The 25408-nt window shown below is 39.5% G+C and overlaps 3 protein-coding genes across 3 annotated transcripts; 2 read left to right on the top strand and 1 right to left on the bottom strand.

The window, feature by feature from the left end:
- The first annotated feature begins 3505 nt into the window (after window positions 1-3505).
- On the top strand, window positions 3506-5339 carry LOC110871822 (protein PHYTOCHROME KINASE SUBSTRATE 3). Its single transcript, XM_022120574.2, has one exon. The coding sequence runs from the start codon at window positions 3666-3668 to the stop codon at window positions 4956-4958; it is 1293 nt and encodes a 430-aa protein (XP_021976266.1). The 5' UTR covers window positions 3506-3665; the 3' UTR covers window positions 4959-5339.
- Window positions 5340-6643: 1304 nt separating this feature from the next.
- On the top strand, window positions 6644-7794 carry LOC110869439 (protein PHYTOCHROME KINASE SUBSTRATE 3). The gene has a single exon (XM_035976380.1). The coding sequence runs from the start codon at window positions 6890-6892 to the stop codon at window positions 7340-7342; it is 453 nt and encodes a 150-aa protein (XP_035832273.1). The 5' UTR covers window positions 6644-6889; the 3' UTR covers window positions 7343-7794.
- A 1239-nt stretch (window positions 7795-9033) lies between these two features.
- On the bottom strand, window positions 9034-9480 carry LOC110870761 (probable aquaporin PIP2-8). The gene has a single exon (XM_022119915.2). The coding sequence runs from the start codon at window positions 9478-9480 to the stop codon at window positions 9034-9036; it is 447 nt and encodes a 148-aa protein (XP_021975607.1).
- Window positions 9481-25408: the final 15928 nt, after the last annotated feature.

Here is a 25408-nt window from a genome sequence, read left to right as displayed (position 1 = left end):
AACTCACTAGACCCCGGTTTACCATCCTTGCATTCGTGGAAATGCTTAAGGGGGCAAGCCCTTAACCCACTATCACATGCTGACGCCGGTCCAACAGTCTTGACGTTTCTACCTCTACGCGCGAGGGCCATGCGCAGAGTCAAACTCAAATAAAAAAAAAAGACACAATAAACGGCTAACTCGAGAGGAGTTAGGGGTAAAAGAAAAACAAACACAGCAAGCAAAGGAAAAGACCCTTTATAAGACGGGGGGAGGGTAGCAACCCCCAGTTGCTCACCCTCAAAAACACCCCCTGCCCAAACGCGTCACCCCATAACAAAATCAAAAAGATATAAAACCTATTTATTATTATCTCGGCTCCCCTTTTTTCTTTTTTTTCTTTTCCTTTTTTTCTTTTCTTTTTTTTTTATAATCAATAACAAGTGATGCTGGTAACCCTAATTCCCATATACAGCCGCCAACCACAAGTTATCTCTTAATCAAACCCTAAATATGAAACTTTTTTCTTTTTTTTCTTTTCCTTTTTTTATTTTCTTTTTTTTTATAATCAATAACAAGTGATGCTGGTAACCCTAATTCCCATATACAGCCGCCAACCACAAGTTATCTCTTAATCAAACCCTAAATATGAAACTTTTCCAACAACCGTCACCCACATAACACTCTCTGTTCTTCTTCTTACTATTGAAGTTGGTGGTTGACTATATAAATATATTGGTTGACAATATGAAGTTGGCAGTTGAAACAACAAACAAGAAACTTGAATCCTAATAATCTGCTTCTACTCTTTTTCTTAAATAAAATTGCCGAATTAGAAACTTGGCTGGAATAATTTCGCCAGAATAACGACCCTGGAAAAAAGTTAACTTACCGGCGTATTAGTCAAATACGCCGGCAACTTGAACTCTCGTTCAAGATTTAAACAAGCCGGAAAAATTAAACTTGCCGGAAAAATGAAAATTTGCTGGAAAAATGAAAGGTAGATGAAAATTTGAATGAAAACGGATGATAGATCTGACAAAAGTCAAGATCTGACGAATCAAGGCAAAAAGATAATAATCCGCAGCAGAAAACCGATAGATTGATGAAAACGGATGATAGATCTGACCGGAGGAGGATGGCCGGAGGTACTTGATGCGGATGATGTTTTTGACGATGAACGGACGTAGGGTTTCAGAAAACCTAGACGAATGGATGCGGAAATCCGTGACGGAGATCGTGAAGAACATAACACAAGCGCCGTTGCTGGTTCAGATCTACGCCGACGGTGAGGTGAAGACGAAGAAAGCGGTGCCGGAGAACGAAATTAGTTAGGGCTGGTGGTTATTGCAGTGGTTGCAGTGATGGGGGTGGTTGTTGCAGAGGTCGTGAGCTGGTGGTTATTGCAGTGGTTGCAGTGATGGGGGTGGTTGTTTCATCAAAAATAAAAATCAAAAATCTTTCTTTGTATGCCTTTTATTGATTGATTACACAAAGGTTTTATATGAAATCTTTCTTTGTGTTTGTTGTACTGCTAAACACGCAAGAGCCTTTTAATTAATTTTTTTTTTAAAGTAACTATTTAAATTTAATTAATATTTGCAAAGCTACATTAAAACAGAAGGTAGACGGGCAACAAGCTGCGCCCTCTTTCTTAATTGCAAACCTTAATCTACCAAAGACAAAACCTCGTCCCCCTGAGGCTGAGCAATTGTTGTGGATGACCCGTTGGACCCTGGTCAGGAATTGGATAGCTTCTGGCGCTAGGGAGCCAAATGTGTCAAAGGCAAAAGGGACAAAAACATGCTGGTTCTCTGCACAAGCTTTAGCGTGCTTATTAACTTTCTTCGATTCTGCCTTTCTTGCTGCTTATCCAGCTACAAACCCGTTTTCCCCTAAACCAACCAGAGGGGAAACCCCCGTTAGGTCCACACAAGCATGTTTCCCCCTAGCGCAACCAAAGACGAGCAGATCCGTTGGTCGCAGAGTAGATCTCCCTTCCATAGGGTCCGTAAGGAAATTCACAGGAGCCTCTTTCTTAGCCGAAATCTCAGCTCCTCTCAGGATGTCCCACAAAACATCTTCCACCCAGTCATGCCGATATTTGAACGCAGTGAGCTTTTTACAATACACTTCGTGCTCTCCGTATTTATCCATACAAGCTTTCGACAGGGAGCTCTTTTCAATGGTATGAAATATTTACTTTTAATATTTTTATTCCATTATTCATGTTGGTTTGCATAAAGGTTATAGCTGATTTTACACAAATTTAGCAAGTGTCATGTTTTTGTCATTATGTTAGTGACACTAGATAATTTGTTTCAAACAGTAGAGTATGTCTCCAATGCTCCAATAACACCCAACCTTCTTCCACACCTATGATGCATTTTCGAGTTTTAGATCGTGCATTAAGAGTTGTACCTTGCTCTAAACTTGGTGATTTTAGGTTTGGAGAAAGGGTTATCCTTTAAAAGAAGAAAAGAATGCATAGTATTGGCCCTCAAGTCGCAAGAGAAACACATCATTTTGGTGTAATTTAATGGTGGGGTTTGTTAATTAGTTGGATTCATTTAATGGTGGGTCACTCTATTTCTGACTTGATCCTATCGTAGATTAAACATACGGCATATTTAATATAGTTGATATATGCCATTTGAAGTTGCATTAATTGTTGGGATTGGGAGTTTTTAAATATATAGTTATTTGATAAATAAATAAGTTGTCAATTTTTTATATTTTAACGGTGAAAAAAAAAATACAAAAATAAACACATAGAAATTAACCATAATCTTATCAAACAATAAGAAAATGACAAGTTTTAAAATCTATTCAACATTCATTTTAACAACGCTAGTGTAGCCTTGGATACTCATATCAGCACAAAATTTGGTCGGCTGGAGGGTCAACGAACCCCTGCCCACCAATTCCGCTCATGGTCACAACGAGCTAGTGAGTTTGTTGCTCCAAATTCCATGAGGACCGAGTCGTGGAGTAAGTTGGGCCGATTCTAGCCTTTTTCGAAGTTGTAATTGTTACGGGTTACGAGTTGGTGGGTTAAAATGTTCAACCATAACCCGACCTATATTATTATTCGGGTAAAAGATTTCAACCTTAACCCGACACTTATCAATTCGGGTCAATCCGAACCCAACCAATTTAACCCGTATTTTTAAATAAGTCATACCACTTTAACCATGTAAAATTGAAACGGAAAAAAACAAAAACATAAAACTTTTTTTTTCTATATAGTTAAGCATGTTAATTGGTCAACCCGACTAACCATGTAAAACAAAAATGGGTTAATAGGTCAACCCGAACCCGACCTGTTTTAATATGGGTTAACCCTAACCCGCCCCGTTTTAATATGGATCAACCCTAACCCGACCCGTTTTTAAACAAGTCGTTTTAGTCGACCCAAACCTGTTTTTTCGTGTCGGATGCGGGTCAGGTTTGCAGGTCGTGTCAAAAATTTCCGCCCAAATGTTTATGAGTAAACGAACGAACATAAGCATGTGGACCTCGCTAATCTTTGTCATGTGTCTAATGTCATAATAACTCCGTCTTGATACACAACTTGCATATCGTCGTCTTCTTCAACTTCAAATCTCAAAATTTTCATTCATCAATCTCCTTCAACATCACTCAACATCCAACTTTATCTTCCAAATTTTTCTTGTGTTTGCTCGATGAAAATGTATGCAAACGAATCAACTTTTGTAGCCAATCTTCCACTCGAAACACGCAACAGTTTTCGTGAAGTCTCGTTCTCATCCTACTTGAACAAAACCGAAGAAAACATGGTCCGAAAGCTCGCGAATCAAGCTTCGGAGCTCCCAAACGATCACCACTACCGTGTCAAACCCGAAGACGACGAAGAAATTGGTGTTTTCGGTGCGGAAAAGTACTTCAAAGGCGAAATTGAAGGTGAAGTAAATCAGAATGATCTCAGATTCATTGATACTAGTGACCCCACCACAAAAATGGATCAAAAACTTGAAGAATTTGATAACAATTTCTCTACAAAAGTAAGAGGTGAGCAAACAATTATGCACACTCCAAGTGTTCGATCAAATGCTAGCTGCAATAGTCGAAGCGGGTTGTTACCGCGTAACAAAGATTCTACTCGAAAGATCGAAAACGGAAGCAAAAGTAGAACGTTTCTCGCTAGATTCGGTTGCAACTGTATGAACAAGAAATCAACTCTGATCTACGAGAAACAATTCATCCACTCGAACACGAAAACTGGATCCGATTTTGATCAGAAAACCGACCGGTTGTTGGATAAAACGAAGGAGAAGAAACCCAGAAATCAGTACTTTAGCTTCCCGGTATTGAACTCGAACTCGAATGATCCGAATCGGAATTCGGTATCGAATTCGAGTTCGAATTCAAAATCTGGTAATTTGGCGGGAAAAGTAGTTAAAGTTGATAACAATAATAATAGTAATAGTAATAGTAATAATAATATTGGGGGACGTTTAAGCATCGGAAAGAAAATAAGTTTGTTGAGTGATTTGGAAGATGAAATGTACAACTCGTCAAGCAGGATGTACAACAACGAGGTGGATAGCGACTCGAGCTCGGATTTGTTTGAGATCGAGAGCTTTTCGCCTACGGGAGACAGTTCGTGTTTGGGTCAACGGAAGTCAAACTGTTACGCGCCTAGTGAGGTTAGCATTGAGTGGAGTGTGGTGACGGCGAGTGCGGCTGATTTCTCGGTGGTTTCGGAATTTGAGGATGTAAGGACAGGTGGCGGTGGTGGTGGTTGGAGAAATTCTGGTGGGATGGGTCGGGTTCGGGTTAAGGATAGTAAAGATGAGCAAAGGAAACGGTCGGGTATTCTTTCCGGTTGTGCGAGTTATAAAGCGGTGAGAGTGGCCGGAGATGAGCGTAAGGTTGGTGGCGGTGAGGCGGGAGGGCGGACGCGGTTATCGGATTCTACGGCAGTGGGAAGTGTGTTTCGAGGGGGAATGATTTGACCCGATAGGATCAAACTACGATTCAGATGAGTTGCGTCGCCTTTGAAGTTAAAAGTGGAGCTCCCGTTCGAGCATCGGGAGAAACATTTTCTTTAAGAAAAAAGGTGTGGCATGCTTTATGACTCTTGTACATTGAGCAATGACATAAGTACATAGGAATTTTCTGGTATAATAATAATAATAATAATAATAATAATAATAATAATAATAATAATAATAATAATAATAATAATAATAATAATATTGATGATGATGATGATGATGATAATAATGTGTATTATTTGTTTTCTTTCTGAGTTTGATTCTTGATGTTTTTTTATTATCAGGAAATATGTGTCGGTGTATTATATATTCTGTTCATGAACGATTGTTTGTGTTTGTTTCCATTTGTGTTCATGAAGATTAGTTTGTGCTCATTTGTGTTCGTCAATGTTCGTTGCCTAAAATTAACAAACAAACACAAACGAACACGAACAAGTTCATTTCCTTAACAAACGAACACGAACACAAACATAAAATCTCGTCCGATAAGTGTTCGTGAACGGTTCGCGAACACATATATTTCTTAACAAACGAACACGAATAAGGTCTTGTTCGTGTTCGTTTGGTTCGTTTGCAGCCCTAGTCATACCAATTTAACCATGTAAAATTGAAACAGAAAAACAAAAACATAAAAGTTTGTTTTTCTATATAGTTAAGCGGGTTAATGGGTCAACCCGACTAATCATGTAAAACAGAAACGGAAAAAACAAAAGCATGAAAGTTTTTTTTTCTAAATAGTTAAACGGGTTAATCAGTCAACCCGAACCCGACCCGTTCCCAAACCTGTTGTTTTCGTGTCAGGTACCGGTCGGGTTTGCAGTTCATGTCAAAAATTGCCGCTCAAATGTTTATGAGTAAACGAACGAACATAAGCATGTGGACCTCGCTAATCTTTGTCATATGTCTAATGTCATAATAACTCCGTCTTGATACACAACTTGCATATCGTCGTCTTCTTCAACTTCAAATCTCAAAAATTTCATTCATCAATCTCCTTCAACATCACTTTCCACAACTCAAAACATCCAAGTTTATCTTCCAAAATATTCTTGTGTTTGCTCCATGAAAATGTATGCAAACGAATCATCTTTTGTAGCCAATCTTCCACTCCAAAAACGCAACAGTTTTCGCGAAGTCTCGTTCTCATCCTACTTGAACAAAGCCGAAGAAAACATGGTTCGAAAGCTCGCGAATCAAGCTTCGGAGCTCCCAAACGATCACCACTATCGTGTCAAACCCGAAGACGACGAAGAAATTGGTGTTTTCGGTGCGGAAAAGTACTTCAAAGGGGAAATTGAAGGTGAAGTAAATCAGAATGATCTCAGATTCATTGATACTAGTGACCCCACCACAAAAATGGATCAAAAACTTGAAGAATTTGATAACAATTTCTCTACAAAAGTAAGAGGTGAGCAAACAATTATGCACACTCCAAGTGTTCGATCAAATGCTAGCTGCAATAGTCGAAGCGGGTTGTTACCGCGTAACAAAGATTCTACTCGAAAGATCGAAAACGGAAGCAAAAGTAGAACGTTTCTCGCTAGATTCGGCTGCAACTGTATGAACAAGAAATCAACTCTAATCAGCGAGAAACAATTCATCCACTCGAACACGAAAACCGGATCCGATTTTGATAAAAAACCGACCGGTTGTTGGATAAAACGAAGGAGAAGAAACCCAGAAATCAGTACTTTAGCTTCCCAGTATTGAACTCGAACTCGAATGATCCGAATTCGGTATCGAATTCGAGTTCGAATTCAAAATCTGGTAATTTGGCGGGAAAAGTAGTTAAAGTTGATAACAATAATAATAGTAATAGTAATAATAATATTGGGGGACGTTTAAGCATTGGAAGGAAAATAAGTTTGTTGAGTGATTTGGAAGATGAAATGTACAACTCGTCAAGCAGGATGTACAACAACGAGGTGGATAGCGACTCGAGCTCGGATTTGTTTGAGATCGAGAGCTTTTCGCCTACGGGAGACAGTTCGTGTTTGGGTCAACGGAAGTCAAACTGTTACGCGCCTAGTGAGGTTAGCATTGAGTGGAGCGTGGTGACGGCGAGTGCGGCTGATTTCTCGGTGGTTTCGGATTTTGAGGATGTAAGGACAGGTGGCGTTGGTGGTGGTTGGAGAAATTCTAGTGGGTCTGGTCGGGTTCGGGTTAAGGATAGTAAAGATGAGCAAAGGAAACGGTCGGGTATTCTTTCGGGTTGTGCGAGTTATAAAGCGGTGAGAGTGGTTGGAGATGAGCGTAAGGTTGGTGGCGGTGAGGCGGGAGGGCGGACGCGGTTATCGGATTCTACGGCGGTGGGAAGCGTGTTTCGAGGGGGAATGATTTGACCCGATAGGATCAAACTACGATTCAGATGTGTTGCATCGCTTTTGAAGTTAAAGTGGAGCTCCCGTTCGAGTATCGGGAGAAACATTTTCTTTAAGAAAAAAGGTGCGGCATGCTTTACGACTCTTGTACATTGAGCAGTGATATAAGTACATAGGAATTTACTGGTATAATAATAATAATAATAATAATAATAATAATAATAATAATAATAATAATAATAATAATAATAATAATAATAATAATAATAATAATAATAATAATGTGTATTATTTGTTTTCTTTCTGAGTTTGATTCTTGGTTTTTTTTTATTATCAGGAAATGAACAGTTTTAAATGTTAACGTGTTTAAAAGGAGTATTTCTTTAGAAAATAATGTTAAAAGAGTTAATGACATTGCATCGTGGTGTTTAGTGTTCATTAACTTGTATCAAGTTTGGTTATTTTCATTAATGTTATTTTTGAATGGCCATTATGTTCGTCTTATTAAAAAAAAAAAATAAAAAAAAAAAACAACTTAACTTGGAGAAGACAAATTGAAGATGAACGAATACAAACCGAAGAAGAAAGTGGTTGTAGATGAACTAATGTGGAAAGCATAAATAGCCCGTCGAAGTAACACCTTTAAAGTCTAAGTTAAAAAAGTTGAATGATTGTTAATTAGTGATTTTAGCCTTTTAGGTAATAATATGTTTGGGCTCTAACACCAATTTCCGTTGATATTCCATTATTTGTGTAAAATAACTATTTTGATCTTTTAACAAATCACATGGACTATTTATGTAATTTACTGTTGCTGCAATCTTGTCGACTTCGGTGACACCTTTGACGAGCGTGAGTTATCAATTCACACGTGAAATTATAACACTTGCAACGATGGCTTGAGATTCTAATGTAAGACAGAGGTTAAATCTTTATGGATGTGTGATGGTTTCAGAATCCATTACCAAGTGTTTTTCGATTATCATGAAACTAATGATTTAGTGATATAGCGTTCGTCCCTGTATAAAATGTGGGTTTAAATTCTTACAAGTGCAAAATTCAATGGTAATTTACATAGGAGAAAAATGCCCGGATAGTCCCTGTGGTTTCGTCTTTTTTCACCTATAGTCCCCAACTTTCTAAAATTACCTGAATAGTCCCCAACTTTTCATTTTTTGTTCCCGGATAGTCCCTGGGTCTAACTTCAGTTTGTTTATTCTGTTAAGAGGGTGTGAAATGACAAAAATGCCCTTTCCTTAAAAGGCCAAACCATAGGGACTATTCGAGCATCTTCTTCTTTTTTATTTATAAACCTCCCCCCACCACACTTCATCTTCAACCTCCACCCACCATCACCCTCCTCCACCCTCCACCGTCACCGTCACAATTTTGATTTCAATTTGGTACAAAATGCATTAAATAGTAACACAAACAATCAAACATCTAAAGGCTATGCATCATAACTTCTGGCACAATAAATTGAGCACGAGTCATTCTGAACAAAACTTGGTGTTTTCAAGTCCACAAACCCGAAGACCACGCCGTATACGAGCTCAAATTTTCAAGTTTTCAACAGCTGCAAATCATTAATTTTGTTAGTTTTTCACATAAATAATCCAAAGTAACGAGCATAAAAACGAAAACGAATTTTGTGTTTGTACCCCCAACCTCTCCACCACCTTAAACCCACCACACAACACCCACTTACCTCTCTAAATCATCGGCCGGCCACCACCATTGCTTGGTGGTGGCGCACGACGGCAACGCAGGAGAGAGAGGGAGAGCGAGGAGAGATAGAGAGAGAGAGAGAGCGCATCGGGGAAAGAGGAACGACGGCGACAGCGGCGCCACCGTCTGCGGGGCGGCCGTGACTTACCGGAAATACCGGCGGTGCAGTAAACGAGGATGAAGATCATGCCGCCGAAAGCCCAAGCGATGCCGAGGATGCCAACGCCGCCGCATGGGTCGGTTTCTTTTTTGCAGCCGATGACGGTGGCGACGGTGACGTAGAGGAAGATTAGGGTGGCGACAAACTCTGCTATGAGGGCTCGGTAAAAGGACCAGAGCTTCAGCTCCGCCATGTCAAGGAGGGGTGCTGGTGGTGGGTCGACATAGTCTCGCCTTGCTGTTTCTCCGATTTCGCTTACTTCTTTCGACATTTCTGTAGAGAAAATGTGGTGTTCTGTTTCACTGTCTACAACCAAGGTGAGTGGAAGTTGTGGTCTGAGATTACAGAGAAAGAGGGAGAAAGCGGGAGAAGAAGGGTTGGGTAGATGGTGGGGACCCTTTTTTATTAGTTTTTTAATAGTAAGGGTATTATAGTCATTTTACACCAACTTAACTGAGAAAAGTAACCTCCATCCACGTCAGGGACTATCCGGGAACAAAAAATGAAAAGTTGGGGACTATTCAGGTAATTTTAGAAAGTTGGGGACTATAGGTGAAAAAAGACGAAACCACAGGGACTATCCGGGCATTTTTCTCTTTACATAGACAGCCTCTGTGATTTATAAAATGGGTTAAATAGTCATTTTATACAAAGTTAATAAGTTTTTTTATAATGCTTGTGGTTGACACTCAAATATGGTACAAAATGAAAATCACGTCTTAAACGTGTCACTTTTTAAACTTAAATCCTAAAAGTGTTATTTTGGTAAAGATAAATTCTTTGTAATTAACACTATATCTTGTTGTTTTTTTCATATGTATGTTTAAATTTGACACGGTTATTAAAACAAAAGGTGAAAATGTTACTTTTGAATAACTGGGACTGAATTCATTATGATGTCTTGTCTCTAGCTTGGTTTATATTATATTATGCATAAGAGTGTGGGGAGTATGGGTTGAGTTATCAATCGTCACGTAGGATTATTAATGGATTGCTACATCATCCCTTTGCCTCATCTATCATGGTTCATATGGATTAAACCATGGTAACCATTGGCCTCCTTTCCTTTTTCAATATTTCCTATTCCTCTTCACATAAATAAATTAAAATAAGAGAATACTGACTTTGGTCATGACTACATTCTTAGGGTAGTGGTTTTGGATGATGGATTAGAAATGGGTGACATGACGCTGATGATGTGATCGGTCATGATGACCATGAGAGTTATATGACCGCATCCTATAGCCTATACGAATGTTTATAAACTATGGCCAATATGGGCCTGGTCTTGTAGTTGAAGTAGACAAAATAGTGGACGGTGACTTTGTGAGCCCACTGCCCACCTACCGGCTCTACTACTCTACCAGCCGCTAGATATTATTTTTTTCTATTAAGCTAGATTGTTGTCACAGACTCACGCTTTAGTTATTTATAGGTGACAGCACATTATGTGATGTTCTAATTATATGAAAATGTATGTTTTGATGTATTTGATCTAACTCAGTATAACCTATATGAGTATTGCGGTTACCAAAGAAACTAAATCGAATCTGAAATGGTTTGTTTAGTGAGGGTTCCATTTAACCACAACACCACCCTTACCTTTGCATCAAGACTTAGCGATGTCAAAACGTACAATAACTCGAAGTCATACCGTCGAATGAAAACGTGTTATATTTGGCCGACTCTTTTCCTAACAAAATTTACGTCAAAACGGAGACCAACCGAATACGTACACAAAAATATACATTAAAACGTATTATATTTGACTAGATTCGTTTTCGGAAGAAAAAAAAATTATGTCGAAACGTGAGTTTATAGCGTTTACGTTGAAACATGAATTTATACCGACACGTTCGTTAAAATATAACCCAACCGAAAATATACATAAAAATAAGCATGTTAGATAAAAAGAAAAAATATATATATATATAAAATAAAACCTAATATATATATAAAATAAAACCTAGTAATGAAAAAAAAAAAACTCAGGTTAAATAATAACAAAATTAATATGTTAGATCTAAATGAAACGTGAACCGTACCGTACCGGGCAATGTTTTAAATACCGGTATGAACCGGCCGGTTATACCGGTTAAACCGGATATCGGACACGAGTTCGGTACGATAAAGGCCGGTAAAATCCGAATGCGGTATGTCTTATGTACCGGCGGTAAATCCGGTTCTACTGGTTCAAACCGTTGAACCGGTTTGCATTATCTTAATATTTGATTTCTTATTTTTAATAAAATAAGATATTAAGGTAATATTGATCTTCCGTATTTCCGGTAATTAACCTAATGTCTTCTATTCCAATATTTCATCGTTGTTAAAACTGTTACTCACCTCGTACAATGCAATATTGTTTATAACTAAAAAAAAATATTCTTAAAACGCTTAATAGTTTACAATAAAAAGAGTTGTTTTTAGATAAAAACTATGATCAGTTACATAAATCCAAGTTGAGATTTGATTGTTTTTTGAGATTAATTTGTATTTTATGGAATTTATAGGATTAACTAGTAACCCGGTTCAATCGCCCGATACAACCCGGTTGAACCATTTTAGAGCCTAAGCCGGTATGACTTAAAAACCGGTTTTTAAAACATTGGTACCGGGTATATTCAGTATGGGTATATTCAGTATCAATACCTACTTTTGAGGATTTTCGGTACCGATACTTTCGGTACAGGTCAGTACCGAGCTCATCCCTATCAACAATAGTACGTGTTAAAACTTTTAACTGGGTATGACTTTTTATTTCAATAATCGTATATATATAATTTGTTACACGAGTATACTACGTGTCATTCATTATGGAAGACAATAAAACATTGAAGTTAATATTCACACTAGGGGCGCAGCTTCTTTGGAGCGGGAAAAATCGACCCCTCAAGCTTCGCCAATGATTCGTACACCCATTATCTCTATCTCTCTATACATACATAGATATATAAAGAGAGAGAGATATAGTGAAAAAAGATATGGAAATAAGATTTGGAGGTATGAAACATTTACATGTGTATCACTTATTATTAACATATGAAAATATATTTTTAAGGGCATTATAGAAAGCAGATATTTGAAGCTAATTGGTTTTTTAGGGATGAGTAAGTATTAAAAATAGATAGTTGAATATGGGGTATAAAGATAGTGGAATATGGGTTTACGTATAAGTTATCAATTTTTATCCATAAAGTTTGTGAAGAGGTATGGTCATAATTCCCTGTCTACATGGCAGGGATCACACCACTTTTCGAGCATACATGGCGCCTACATCAGCAAAACAACCCAGAAGCTTCTAGAAACTTCTGGAAGACGCCAAGGTGGCACCAAAGATGCTTCATCCGACAAAAAGAACAACACGTGTCACCAGTTGCAGAACGACACATAGGCTTGCGACAAATCAGGGGACAGAGCTGATTACGCTAGTACAAGGTTTCCAGCATGGACAAACGTAAGCGCGCCACGTGTACCACTACACCGACTATGGCAGAGGAGACCAAGAGGATATTCACCTTGGTCGGACAGCTGGCGCGCTACTACAGTTGGCACAGCTGCTCCTCCCTTCTTCACCCTCCGGCTATAAATAGGACCCTTCACCATTCAGGTTGATTATCTTGACTCTCTATATTCACACACTCAACACACACTGTTTATTTTCTCTCAGAGCAGTACTTATTCTTCTTTCTGGAGCCTGGTTAAGAGGGAAACCCCCCATCTCCCCCTCTTAACGAGACTAACGGTGTTACTGTTTTGCAGACCCGAGCCATTCTCATGAGTAGGAAAGGAGATTGAACCCACAGAAGAAATAATCCCACCGGTTAACCTTAGTGTTAACTAGTGTTTCATCATTGGCGCCATCCGCTTTTTTGCAAAACCAATCTCATCTCTTTTCTTTTTGAAAAACACTCGTCAAAAATGGCTGAACAAAACCCTTCACACCAGATAGACGGAGAAGTTTCTTCCTTTGAGCTCCCTTCGGACACAGCACACGTCCAACGGGGCCAAATGAACGAAATCATCCAAGAAGGGCAAACGAACAACGATTTCCCTAGTATCTTTGGAAGTGCATCCAGAGTTGTTAGCCAAACCACAACTGGACCCATTTTCCAAGCCCCCACTAGGGTCATCACGCAAACTACAAACGGAGCCACCTTCCAAACTCCACCGGGGGTGTTACAGCAAACACCTCCACCGATGCAGACACCAAACCATGGAGCTGGCCCCTCAGCTCCATCGGAACAAGCACAACTAAATTTTTCTGCACTTTTAGGGCTAACTGAAGGAAAAAATCTGGCTTCCTGGTATGCCGAACAGATGGCGTCTATAAACCTCGTTTATACGCAGCTCAGCGCACAACAAGCTTTGCTCCAGGCACAAGCTAATCAGTTGGCATTCGTTACCCCACCGCAACGGTCTCTGAGTACACACACGACTCAGCAGATTAACGCGTGGAATTTACGCCCAGAGAAAGGACCTGTACCAAACATCAGAAAGCCAAGCGCGTACGACACGCGCGACACTTATGGGGAAACAGAAAGCAATTATGTCCAAAACCCGCAAAGAAGGCCAATCCAAAGCCGTTTGGGCGCGCGCAACATGAACACTGAATGGGACGACGAAGAAGACGACCCAACATACAAAGGAGAGAGCACAGTATTCAGCAGACTGCACCCAGAACATGAAGCATACAAGCCATCCAAGCGCGCGGGGTATAAGTGTATAACCCAAAGGCAGAACATGATTACACCCTGAGCTATCGTCCAGACGACATGGCTGAGAATTAAAAATTCATCAGAGAGATCGCTACAGCCGCTATCGACAAAACGAAACTGCCACACAACGTGGGCAAATACAACGGGCTGACAGACCCAGACGATCATCTCCAAGTTTTTAATGGCGCGGGAGCAACAGGGGGATGGAATTTGCCAACTTGGTGCCACATGTTCGCTCAAACATTCGTTAGCGCAGCGCGCATATGGTTCGACAGCCTGCCAGCGGGAAGAATCAAATCGTGGATTGACTTCCGAGAGAAGTTCCTTGCACACTTCTCCCAGCAGCGAAGACACACCAGAGACCCTGCTGATTGTTTAAACATATGGCGCAAAGACCGCGAAAGCGTGGAAGACTTTATCACAAGGTATAACAAAGAGTGTTTAGAAATTGGAGACGTGGGCGAGAAGATGATGCGCGCACATTTCATGAGGGCAGTCAAATGCGACGATCTAATCAAGAGAGTAAAAGGAAGAGACGGAGGACCCAAAGATTGGGAAACCTTCATTGAAGCAGCGAAAACCATTGCGCAAACAGATAAACAGTTGACCGGTGACCGGTGACGACCATCGTCAACGCGGATATAGCTCCAATGACCGGCATGGCAGAAAGGGCAGAGGCCAACCATGGAAAGCCTCCGGTCACAAAGAGAGAAGCCCACCAAGAGAGGATGCGCGCCACACAATCAACCAGATAGCCCACCGGAAAGAGGTAAAAAGAGAAAACAGGGAAAAACAGTGGACCCCACTAACAAAAACCCCTTCTGAAGTCCTAGCCACTGAGAATCACCAGTTCAAACCGCCACTACAAATGAGAAACAAGAGGGGTCAAGATCCCAACCTTTTCTGTGAATTTCACAAAGACACGGGTCATCTAACTGACGACTGCTTCAGTTTAAAACAAGAGATAGAAAGGGCCCTGAGAGACGGAAAGCTTACCCATCTGGTAAAAGGTGGAAAGCGTGACTACCACCAAATTCAACGAAGAGAAGAAGGACCGGACAACAAAAAGCTCTGTAAATTAGAAACGCACAGGGTTCAAGGGGGTCCGCGAAGGCCAAGAAAGAATTACAACAAGCGCACATAAGACGACTCGTGGCACGAGAGGCAAGTTGTTTTCCCAGTCGTAAGAGGTGGCCTGAGAGAAAAAAGACCCATCATCATTTCTGGGGTAATTGGTCACTATCAGACGGATTACATTTTCATCGATCCAGGGAGCACCGCGGATATCATATACGAACAATGTTTCAACCAGTTCGACCAAGAAGATAAAGCGCACTTGGAACTAGTTGATTACCCACTAATTGGTTTCTGCAACGAAGCCGTTTTTCCTCTTGGCCAAATCTCATTCCAAGTGCTACTCTCAGACGGAAGAAACTCTAGAACAAAAGAGGTCACGTTCATGGTGCTGCCAGCACATTCAAGACACGACATCCTCTTAGGAAGGGAATCCCAAGGAGACTTCAGTATGATATGCTCCGCGCCACACTCAGCTGTTGGATTCCCAACAGAAACAGGCATAGCATTAGTATACGCAAGCAAAGAAGTCTTAGCAACGGATGAGGTCAGACCTGCAAAGGCAAGTAAGCCAGCACCACGCGCAGAAGCAGAAAAATGGGTACTGAACAGCGCGTATCCAGAACAGACAGTTACCTTAGGACCTGCGATGTCCGATTTAACGCGCGCGGCGCTCAAAAAGTTGTTATTCGAAAATATGGACATGTTTGCCTGGACACCAGCCGATATGGTGGGCGTTCCACGGCACATAGCAGAACACCGGTTAAATGTCTCAGAAGAAGCGAAACCAGTGGTACATGCCAAGCGCCACCTGGGCGATATAAAACACGATGCCATGAAAGAGCAGGTAATGGAGCTGCTGAATGCGGGCATCATTAGAGAAGTCAGATACCAAACATGGGTGGCAAGCCCGGTGATGGTGAAGAAACCAAACGGCAGCTGGAGAATGTGCGTGACTGTTACGCCTTACAAGGACCTAAACAAGGCGTGTCCACGTGACTGTTACGCCTTACCATATATCGACGAAAAGATCGACTCTCTAGCAACATTCAGGTGGAAGTGCTTCCTTGACTGCTACAAGGGGTACCACCAGGTCCAGATGGCCATTCAAGATGAAGACAAAACCGCATTCCGCACGCCGGCAGGGCTATACTGTTACACCAAGATGCCTTTCGGCCTAAAGAATGCAGGAGCGACCTATCAGAGACTGATGAACGAAACGTTCAGCGATGCCATCGGCAAGTACATCGAGGTGTATATGGACGATTTGGTGATTATGAGCAAGGAAGAAAGCATGATGCTGGTAAACATCCAAAAGACTTTCAACACGCTGCGCAGCGTAAGCATCAAGCTAAATCCAGCAAAATGCTCCTTCGGCATGGAAGAAGGGAAATTCTTGGGCTTCATTGTCACAAAAGACTGCTTCAAAGTAAACCCAGAAAAAGTTCAAGCAATCGAAAGAATGCCTTCCCCATCAAACATCAAAGAGATGCAAAAACTAGCAGGACGATTAGCAGCACTCAATCGTTTCCTAGCTAATCACGCAGCAAAGTCCTTTCCGTTCATCAAGACACTACGAAACTGCATGAAGAAAAGCCAGTTCCAATGGACCCCGGAAGCCGAAAGCGTTTTCCGCGAGATGAAGGATTGTCTCATCAAGCTACCAACTTTAACCGCACCAATCAAAGGAGAACCTTTGGTGTTATACTTATCTGCATCTGATAGAGCAGTTGGAGCAGTGTTACTCGTTGATCGACAAGGTGTCCAAACACCAGTCTATTATGTGTCACGAACCTTAACCGATCCAGAAACCCGGTACGCCATCATGGAGAAACTAGTACTCGCATTAGTCCATGCATCAAGACGGCTGCGCAGGTACTTTGCCAACCACGTTATCCATGTGTTAACAAATTACAATATTGGCAATATCCTCGCAAGACCGGAGATTTCAGGAAGACCAGTCAAATGGGCGATAGAACTCGGAGATCACAATGTGATATTCAGGCTAAGACCAGCAATCAAAGGCCAAGTGTTAACAAGGACATAATGTAATAAAATTATTAATTTAAGTAAACACTCCTCTAGTTTGCCTTCAATATGTTAACAAGGACATAATCTACATGTTATAGAAACACAATATTTTATTAGATATAACTAGAGACAAATGATTAGTGACGAAATATCCAATGATTACTGACCACATGTTCTAAGCAATCATAAACTTTTAGACAAACCTTAACACAAAATTTAATGTTTAAATATTCGAACAATATAAAAAGCAAAATAAATTATATTGTTTGACATAGGTCCACGGCATAGATTACAATTTAAAATACTTCACTCCCAAAAATTATTTGCATCTTTGGTCCATACAAAACGAGGAAGATTAAGTGGTCATGGGATTGGGATGTTCGGTCCACCTAAATCGACCCAATAATATTTATTTTCGGGATATTAGATTCAAAGAAACTCAACTTTCATCAATTCGTCAATGGCATTCTCAACTTCCGATTTGTACCACACTACTCTCAACTTTCAACTTATTGGCCGATAGCACTCCCAAACTAACTGAACGCTAACCCAGTTAGTTTTTTACTGATGTGACACTTGTGTTATGACGTGACATCTGAAGTGGAATTTTGCAAGTGACATGACGTCTGACTTGGCTTTTTTGATGATGTGGCAACTGACGTGGTATTGACTTGGTTTTTTGATGGTGTGACAGCTCATATCAGCAAACTAAGTTAATGTTGTGTTAGTTTGAGAGTATTGTCAGCCAATAAGGTGAAAGTTATGAGTGGTATGGTACAAATCGAAAGTTGAGAGTGTTATCAACCAATTTGTGAAAGTTAAGGTTATTTAAATCCAATATCCCTTTATTTTTTACCAATATACTGTTTAAAAACTATAAAAGTAAAATGACTTTCTGCTTGTTTCATTAACACTTATACATCACATGTTGTTTTGTACCTCTTTCAGAATCGTACTATACAATATTGTTTACTATGTTAGAGGAAAACACTATAACCCGACAATGTAGATTAGATAAAAGTAAGACACAAAAAAGTGACATAACATATCGAAGCTCATTTATGATTTCTGTCTAAGTTTATGAGTAAAAATGTGAGATATGACAAAGTCGGAGTATCATTCCTTTTCTTGTAGTTGTTAAGTAGTCAAGATTAACTTGTTTGTATCCTGTGAAAGATAAATGAAATGTCGCATCATCCATGACAATCGAACATGGTAGTGTCCATGGAATTTCGAAATGACATTATGTAATATCCATATTATATAATTCAGAAAAAAAGAAGGTTGGAACAAAGAGAAAATTATAATGAAAGTAAGAAATGGCATGTTATCCAAAAGGTATACTAATCCAATCTCTAATTTACATTTTGTTAAAAGATATTGGGTTTCATTCATAATTTGGTTTATGTGGTTTGATCTGTTGGGCCTGGTTATGTGGGCCTAAGTTGTTACTAATGGTTATGAGTTGTTAGTTTGTTATAACAGGTTAGTTGGGCCAGATATTTTGGAGGTGGCGAGTTGTAACTTTCAGGGTCTATTATTGTCAATCTAAAGAACTTGTGGTGCTGAATGGAACTTGTGGTTTGGTTGATATAAAAGCAGCTCTCTCTCTCTCATTCGTTCATTATTCACTCCCAATTATTGTTACATTTCTCTGTATAGATCTAGGGTTTGTTCTCTCCGGTTGTACTTTGTCTTCTCTCATCTGTTTGAGAGATCTGCTGTACTTGTTGATATAGATGATCATCAGTGGATGATCATCAAGTCTGGTTGTATCGTTCCTCTTTGTATTGATCTTACGATTGTAAGATCTAGGGTTTGGGGGGCACTTTTTTGGTTTGGGTTAAATAAGATTTTGTCACTTTGTTTTGTCGCTATTTTGTGTTGTTCTTGTTGTTTCTGTTATTGAATCATCATAATACCATAGTTTTTAACATGGTATCAGAGCTTTGAGCTCCTGTTGATGATCTGTTTTGTATATCCGCTGCATTTGATCTTGTGTTTTCTGATTAGTTTCTTTATTGTTGTTTGTTTAGGGTTTCTGTGCTCGGAAACTTTTGTTGATATCAGATCTGGTTAGATCTGGTTATTCTTGGTGGTGTTGGACAAAACCCTAGCTTAGGGTTGGCTGGTTGTTAACAGATCTGTATAGATCTGTTCACTATCTGGAGGTTCTTTGTATCTTCTTCTTGTCAAGACTTCTGTGTTGGTCTCTAGATCCTTAGAAGATCTAGGGCAAACTGACCAGAAGGGTTATCTTGTGGTTTTCCTTGCATCAGATCCAGTAGTTCTTGAAAACTACAGATCTGGTGTTCTTTGAAGGTTTTATTGCACCCACTGTAAGCTTGTTCTCTTCTCTCTCTTTTATTTCTGTTGATTGGTTTAGTTGAAGTCGGGGTAGTGAGGACCGGCACATATATTTGTTCTTGGTTGTTATTGGTTGTCTAGGGTAGATTGGCTCCTGAGTAAAGGCTTGTCCAGGCACCTTTGAGTGATGAACCTGGAATCTGGTCCCTGACTCAGTTTCGCCGTAGTGTTTTTGGTTATTTGGTTCTTTGTGTGTTTACTGTTGTTTACCTGCTGTTGTTTGGTTGAATATTTGGTGTCTTATTATTGTTTGTCATTATGCCTCCTGAAACTGCTCCTAGTACTTCTCAGACGTTGATTGGTAAACTGGATATAGGAGATCCATTGTACTTACATCCTAGTGACTCCAGTAGTTTAACCATTGTTAGTATTAAACTCAAAGGTACTGAGAATTATGCTGTGTGGTCTAGTGCCATGAAATTGGCTTTAGAAGCTAAAAACAAGTATGGGTTTATAGATGGTAAGGTGGAAAAGTCTAAGGATGATGAAATATTAGCAGCTCAATGGGATAGATGCAATTCTGTTGTGCTTACTTGGTTATTGAATTCTATTTCAGAAGAGCTGTTTCTTGGTCAAGTTTTTTTCTAAATTAGCTTCTGAAGTTTGGACTGATTTAAAAGAGTCTTTTGATAAGATTGATGGTTCTGTTGTCTATGATCTATATAAAAAAATAAACTGTATTGCACAAAATGGTAGTACTGTTGCAGAATATTATAACAAGTTGACAACAATGTGGAAGCAGTTTGATGCAATGCTTCAACTGCCTTCATGTTCTTGTCAAGCTGCTAAGGACTATAATGATTTTTCTGCTCTTATAAAGTTAATGCAGTTTCTCATGGGGCTTGATGATGTTTATCAGCCTGTGAGAACTAATATTTTGACAAGAGAAACATTTCCATCAGTTAAAGTTGCTTTCTCTATTGTTTCTAGAGAGGAGTCACATAGACTCTCAAGTAGTGGATCTAAGAGTCAAAGTGTTTCTTATGTGGCTAGGTCTAATCAATCTAATCAAAACACATCAAGAAGAAATTTTAGAGGATCTAATTCAAACTTAAAGTGTACTCATTGTAACATGATAGGTCATACAGTTGATAGGTGTTTTGAAATAATTGGTTATCCTCCTGGTATGAAAAAAAGGGGTAATATGTCTTTTGGTAAAAATAATGGTAATAATACTAGTAGGTCTGGTATGTCTTCTGGTCCTTCTAGTTATGCTGTGTCTGCTTTGCCTTTTACTCCAGAACAGATTGCAAAGCTAATGAGTTTAGTTGGTGAAAAGCCTGATGGGGATCAGGAGAAGTCCAATATGGGAGGTATGTCTGCTTGTATGTCTGGGTTTTTGAGTTGTTCTAGCAGTGTGTGTTTTAATCATGAATATAATTGGGTTGTTGATTCAGGTGCTAATCAGCACATGATTAAAAGTGATAATGTAACGCCCTGTGTTTTGTACTTTCTATTTATAGCTTGTCTTACTCGTGTTGCTAATTTTGGAAGCTTTGTATCATTGTACTCGTTCCTTCTAGTACTCGTTGTAAACTCGAGATTTTGATCATGAATGAAAACTTGCATTTCCTTGTTACATACTATACATACACCATAATACGATTAATCATGAGATCATTTGATACTTCTTTGTGATACTTACAAACATATGTTGAACTTGTAAATATGTGACATATACTTGTTACTTACAAACATGTTACATACTTGTACATTACACTTTTTGCCTAGTTAAATCATGTTTTATTTCATATTTCACCTTGTTACAAGTTAGGGGAAACATTGTTGCATATTATTACACAACTTAACTAATAAAATTACTCATTATAATGTTTTAAAAAAATAAAAAACTAAAGAAACATGGCAGCCCAAATTCAGCAAAATTCAGCCCCATATAGTTGGGTTTTGTGGGCTAGTTTCAAGGTGTAACCCCTTCTAAACACTTCCAAAGCCCAACCCATTGAAACCCTAATCCTTCCCCCTATAAATACCACTTATAACCAGCCTCCCTACCACTTTTGCAACACTAAAAACTCTCAAAACATCCTCCAAACCGTAGCTGAAAGCAAAGGTTCGAGTAGATTGACACCCCTTCACGAAAATGAGCATAACTCACTCAATTCTTATCCGATTCACTCGATTCTTTTTCCTACTTGCTTGTATAATCATGGGGTTCGATTCCTAGACTTCTCCTTGAAGAAATCAGACCTGGAAATGCCCCGAAATAGTCCATAAACTTTCTGTTTGTTTTTATGTTCATCAAAAACTTGTTTAAATCTATGCAACTTGTGTCCAACACATCTCATACCTATGTCCTAATGCTTACAACTTATCCCATAGTTGGTTAAGCTTAAAAACAAGGTTGAGACATCTAAATCAGAGGTTAAAACCTCATAAACTTTCTGTTTTTAATTAGGGTTTTACCCACAAGTAATGTTCAAGTGTGAAACTTGTTGAATGTGTGATGGTTGGATTAGCTTGGGCTATCCTTCATAAGAATCCACTCATTACTTGATGTTTTGCTATAGATTAGTTGTTGTTAATACCTTGATACTTGTATGTTCATGACCCTCCTTGTTGTTTATAACAACAAGTGTAGTGGTGAACAATAGAGGTGCCTAAATGGAAGCTTGTTCTTCCTACCTCATGTATGTATTCTATGACACAAAGAGGTACCTAAATGGAGACATTAATCTCCTACCTCATGCTTGAATCATAAGACTTGTAAACTATATAATATCTAAGTTATTCTATATGTATACATCTAAGTAACTAAGACTTGATGATGACTTAATAGTTATTTGTTAAGTGGACGTTACATCATCTATGACCATGCCCTTGTTACGACTCTAATGGATCTTAGAATCCATGAAATCATACCAACTCTTTTGAGTTTCAATAGTGTCAAGAACAAGAGTTATGCGTACAAGATGATTATTTTCACCTATGTTACTTTCTATATATTAGAAACTCCGAATCTATAATCTTCCGTTATACGCCAAACTCACACACCTACGTTTCCTTGTGTAGAAGGACAAGGTGCTCCGAACTAATTCATCTACAAACTTGCTCTCGGAATTTCAAGTCACCACTTGTAAACCGTGAGTATACTCGTATTTCCCCCTTTTTACTTTTACCACTTTTGGGGCGTAACATGTTTACCTATTAACTTACACATGAACACTTTGTTAAACACATGAACGTTCCTATAACATGCTTGTATACGTGATGACTTGATACTTTAAACTTGGGTTATTCTTATGTGTTGAACTTATCATTAACTTCGTACGAGCCAAACCTTGACATATGTAGCGCTATAGGATTAACGACCCGCCCGTAAACTTGAGGTTATGTCTTGAGCATATTGCGTTTTCTTGGTTTGATATGTTAGACACATGCCATATTTAAGGTTTATCTTGAATCATATGCTTGCCATGAGGAATTGATCACACTTTTTAACTTATGCTATGTACGTACCAAACTTGTATACTCGCCTTTGCTTTTGCATTGAATTGTATTTTTAAACATGTTACAGGTTGATGATGATGAAATGAAAACGGATAGCAAAGATGCCTAAATACTCACTTAGACGTTTAGGTTTAAAGTGTTGTATCAATTTTGTTTATGTTATGTTGAACAATGTTATTATTTGCTTTTCTTGTAATGTTTTGACATTTATTTTGGAAATGAAATTTGGATTATTAAATTATTGTCACAAATAGCGTTATGATGTCTCGAGCAATCTTCACACTTCGTCTCATCCCGATGTTTCCGCCATTGGTTGGGGTGTGACAGATTGGTATCAGAGCCATAACTATAGGGAATTAGGAAACTTTTGCCCTAGTCTATAGTTTTAGGAACTTTGTCTCTTATTTGTTGTTTAAAACATTTGTGCTCTATCTTACATGCTTCCTAGCTACACTTCTTGTTAATAAATTTATGTGCCTTTCCTAAGGCTAACACGAATACACTTTTGCTATTTTATACTCTTGTAACATCAACGAGACAACTTTACCAAAATAGGCGTGAAACCCACAATTTGGTAAACGACTCTCACTCTACCTTTAATCTATTTTTGCACGAAATTTCACCATTAAGCTAGGAGTGACATCCACAACTTAATGGTAATTTCCATTTCAACTCTAGTGGACCCTTGTCAAAGTGTCAAAATTTTATTTTGGCCGACAAGTACCAACCACATTTAGGGTACGAAATCGTCAAGTTAGGGGTGAAACCCGCATCTTGTCGATTAAGTCCCATTCCTTGATTTTTTTTATTCTCGCCAAAGTCCCGAATGTTCCAATCATTTAGAGATGTGTAGTAACCGGAAGGGTAAGATACCGTTAATCGCTTCTCGACGAGAGTATCTTACTTATAGGCCAAAGCACAATATCTCTAAATCGAAAGGACTTTCGACCCACTTTGGAATTGTCGACGTTTCTCTACCCGAAACATTCCTATGTTTTATTGAGCCTCTCTTTTATGTATCTCAATTTATATGTGATTTTATACTTGAACGTTCATTCATTTCGAAATGTCGTTTTAATCATGTCGCACATTATCGCAATCACAAACAATAATAATTCTCATGAACCAACTAAATTTATATTTTCCTATTCGCAACTTATGTGCTATACATGTTGAATGTGTGTTGGAAACTTATGCTTTATGTGAACTTTACTTGGTACTTGAACATCTACTTGCTTTGCATACACAAACCTTGTTTTCAATTAATGATCAAAGTCTCATCCTTTCCCTTCTCTTTCAAATCTTTTAGATGTCTTCTAGTTCATCCAAGAAACTCAAGTCAAAGAAGGGTTCGACCTCCTCCGCCATGTCCCAAAAGGATTGTATGAAGTTTATGGCTAAACAATTTGCAAAGGTCCTACCCGACATTGTTAGCAAGATCCAAACCGATTCACCCCATGGTTCGGTCGACTCAAAGGCCGACAAACCCAAATCGACCTTCCAATTTAAGCACTTCATGGCTTGTAAACCCTTAGAATTTACCGGCAAGAATGGCGCTACCGCCATGATGAACTGGTTTGATGCCATCGAGCTTACCTTCTTGCAAAGTGGTTGCCCTGACGAACTAAGAACCTTGAATGCAACCGGTGTGTTTCGTGAAAAGGCACTTGAGTGGTGGACAACTGAGCGTAACAAGAGAGGAAACGAGGTCGCACACGCTATGCCGTGGGACGATCTCAAACAACTTATGAAGGATCACTTTTGTCCCCCTCACGAACTCCAAAAGTTGGAAAATGAATTCTGGAACCTTACGCAAAAAGGGAGTGACATGGATGGTTTGATTACACGCTTCAAACAGCTTAGTGTTCTATGCCCTGGTCAAGTAGAAACCGCCCCCAAAACCGTGGCCAAGTTCATTCGTTGTGTTGCACCTTCCTTAACAAACCATCTTGCATCTGCCAACCCTCAAACCATTGAAGACGCGTACCGCATAGCTACCGAACTTAACAACAATTGTGTTCTTCATGGAACCTTTGACAAGGTTTCAACAAAGAATGCGCACCAAGCCACCATTGACTCCCCTAATGAGTCTAAACCCTCCCAGCAATCTAAGAGAAACCAAGGCAAGAAGCGGAAGGCTTCAAGCCAAAACTGCGCGGTCGTCACTCCGCCAAACCCACAACCCCTTCAAACTGTGCCTGCTTTCGATGGTGAACGCAAGGTTTATACTGGAACGCACCCAAAGTGCGACAAATGCCGATATCATCACCCCCCAAACGCTCATTGTCGAAAGTGTGACAAGTGTGGCCGGTATGGGCATCTCTCGCCATACTGTCGTATCCCCCCACAGGCCTACCAAAACCAAGCTCTTTTGGCTCCAAATCAAGTCGCCCCTGTGCGAGCATGCTTCACGTGTGGTGATACCAACCACATGGCCAATGTGTGTCCTCAACGATATCAACCACAACAACCTCGACAGCAACAACCACAGCCACAACCCCAACAACAACAACAGGTTCAAGAACCCGCTAGGGGTCGAGC

This window comes from Helianthus annuus, chromosome 8 (assembly GCF_002127325.2).
Source record: "Helianthus annuus cultivar XRQ/B chromosome 8, HanXRQr2.0-SUNRISE, whole genome shotgun sequence".
Classification (NCBI taxonomy): Eukaryota; Viridiplantae; Streptophyta; class Magnoliopsida; order Asterales; family Asteraceae; genus Helianthus; species Helianthus annuus.
The sequence above is the reverse complement of the archived record's forward strand: the minus strand, read 5'-3'. Positions and strand labels throughout refer to the sequence as shown.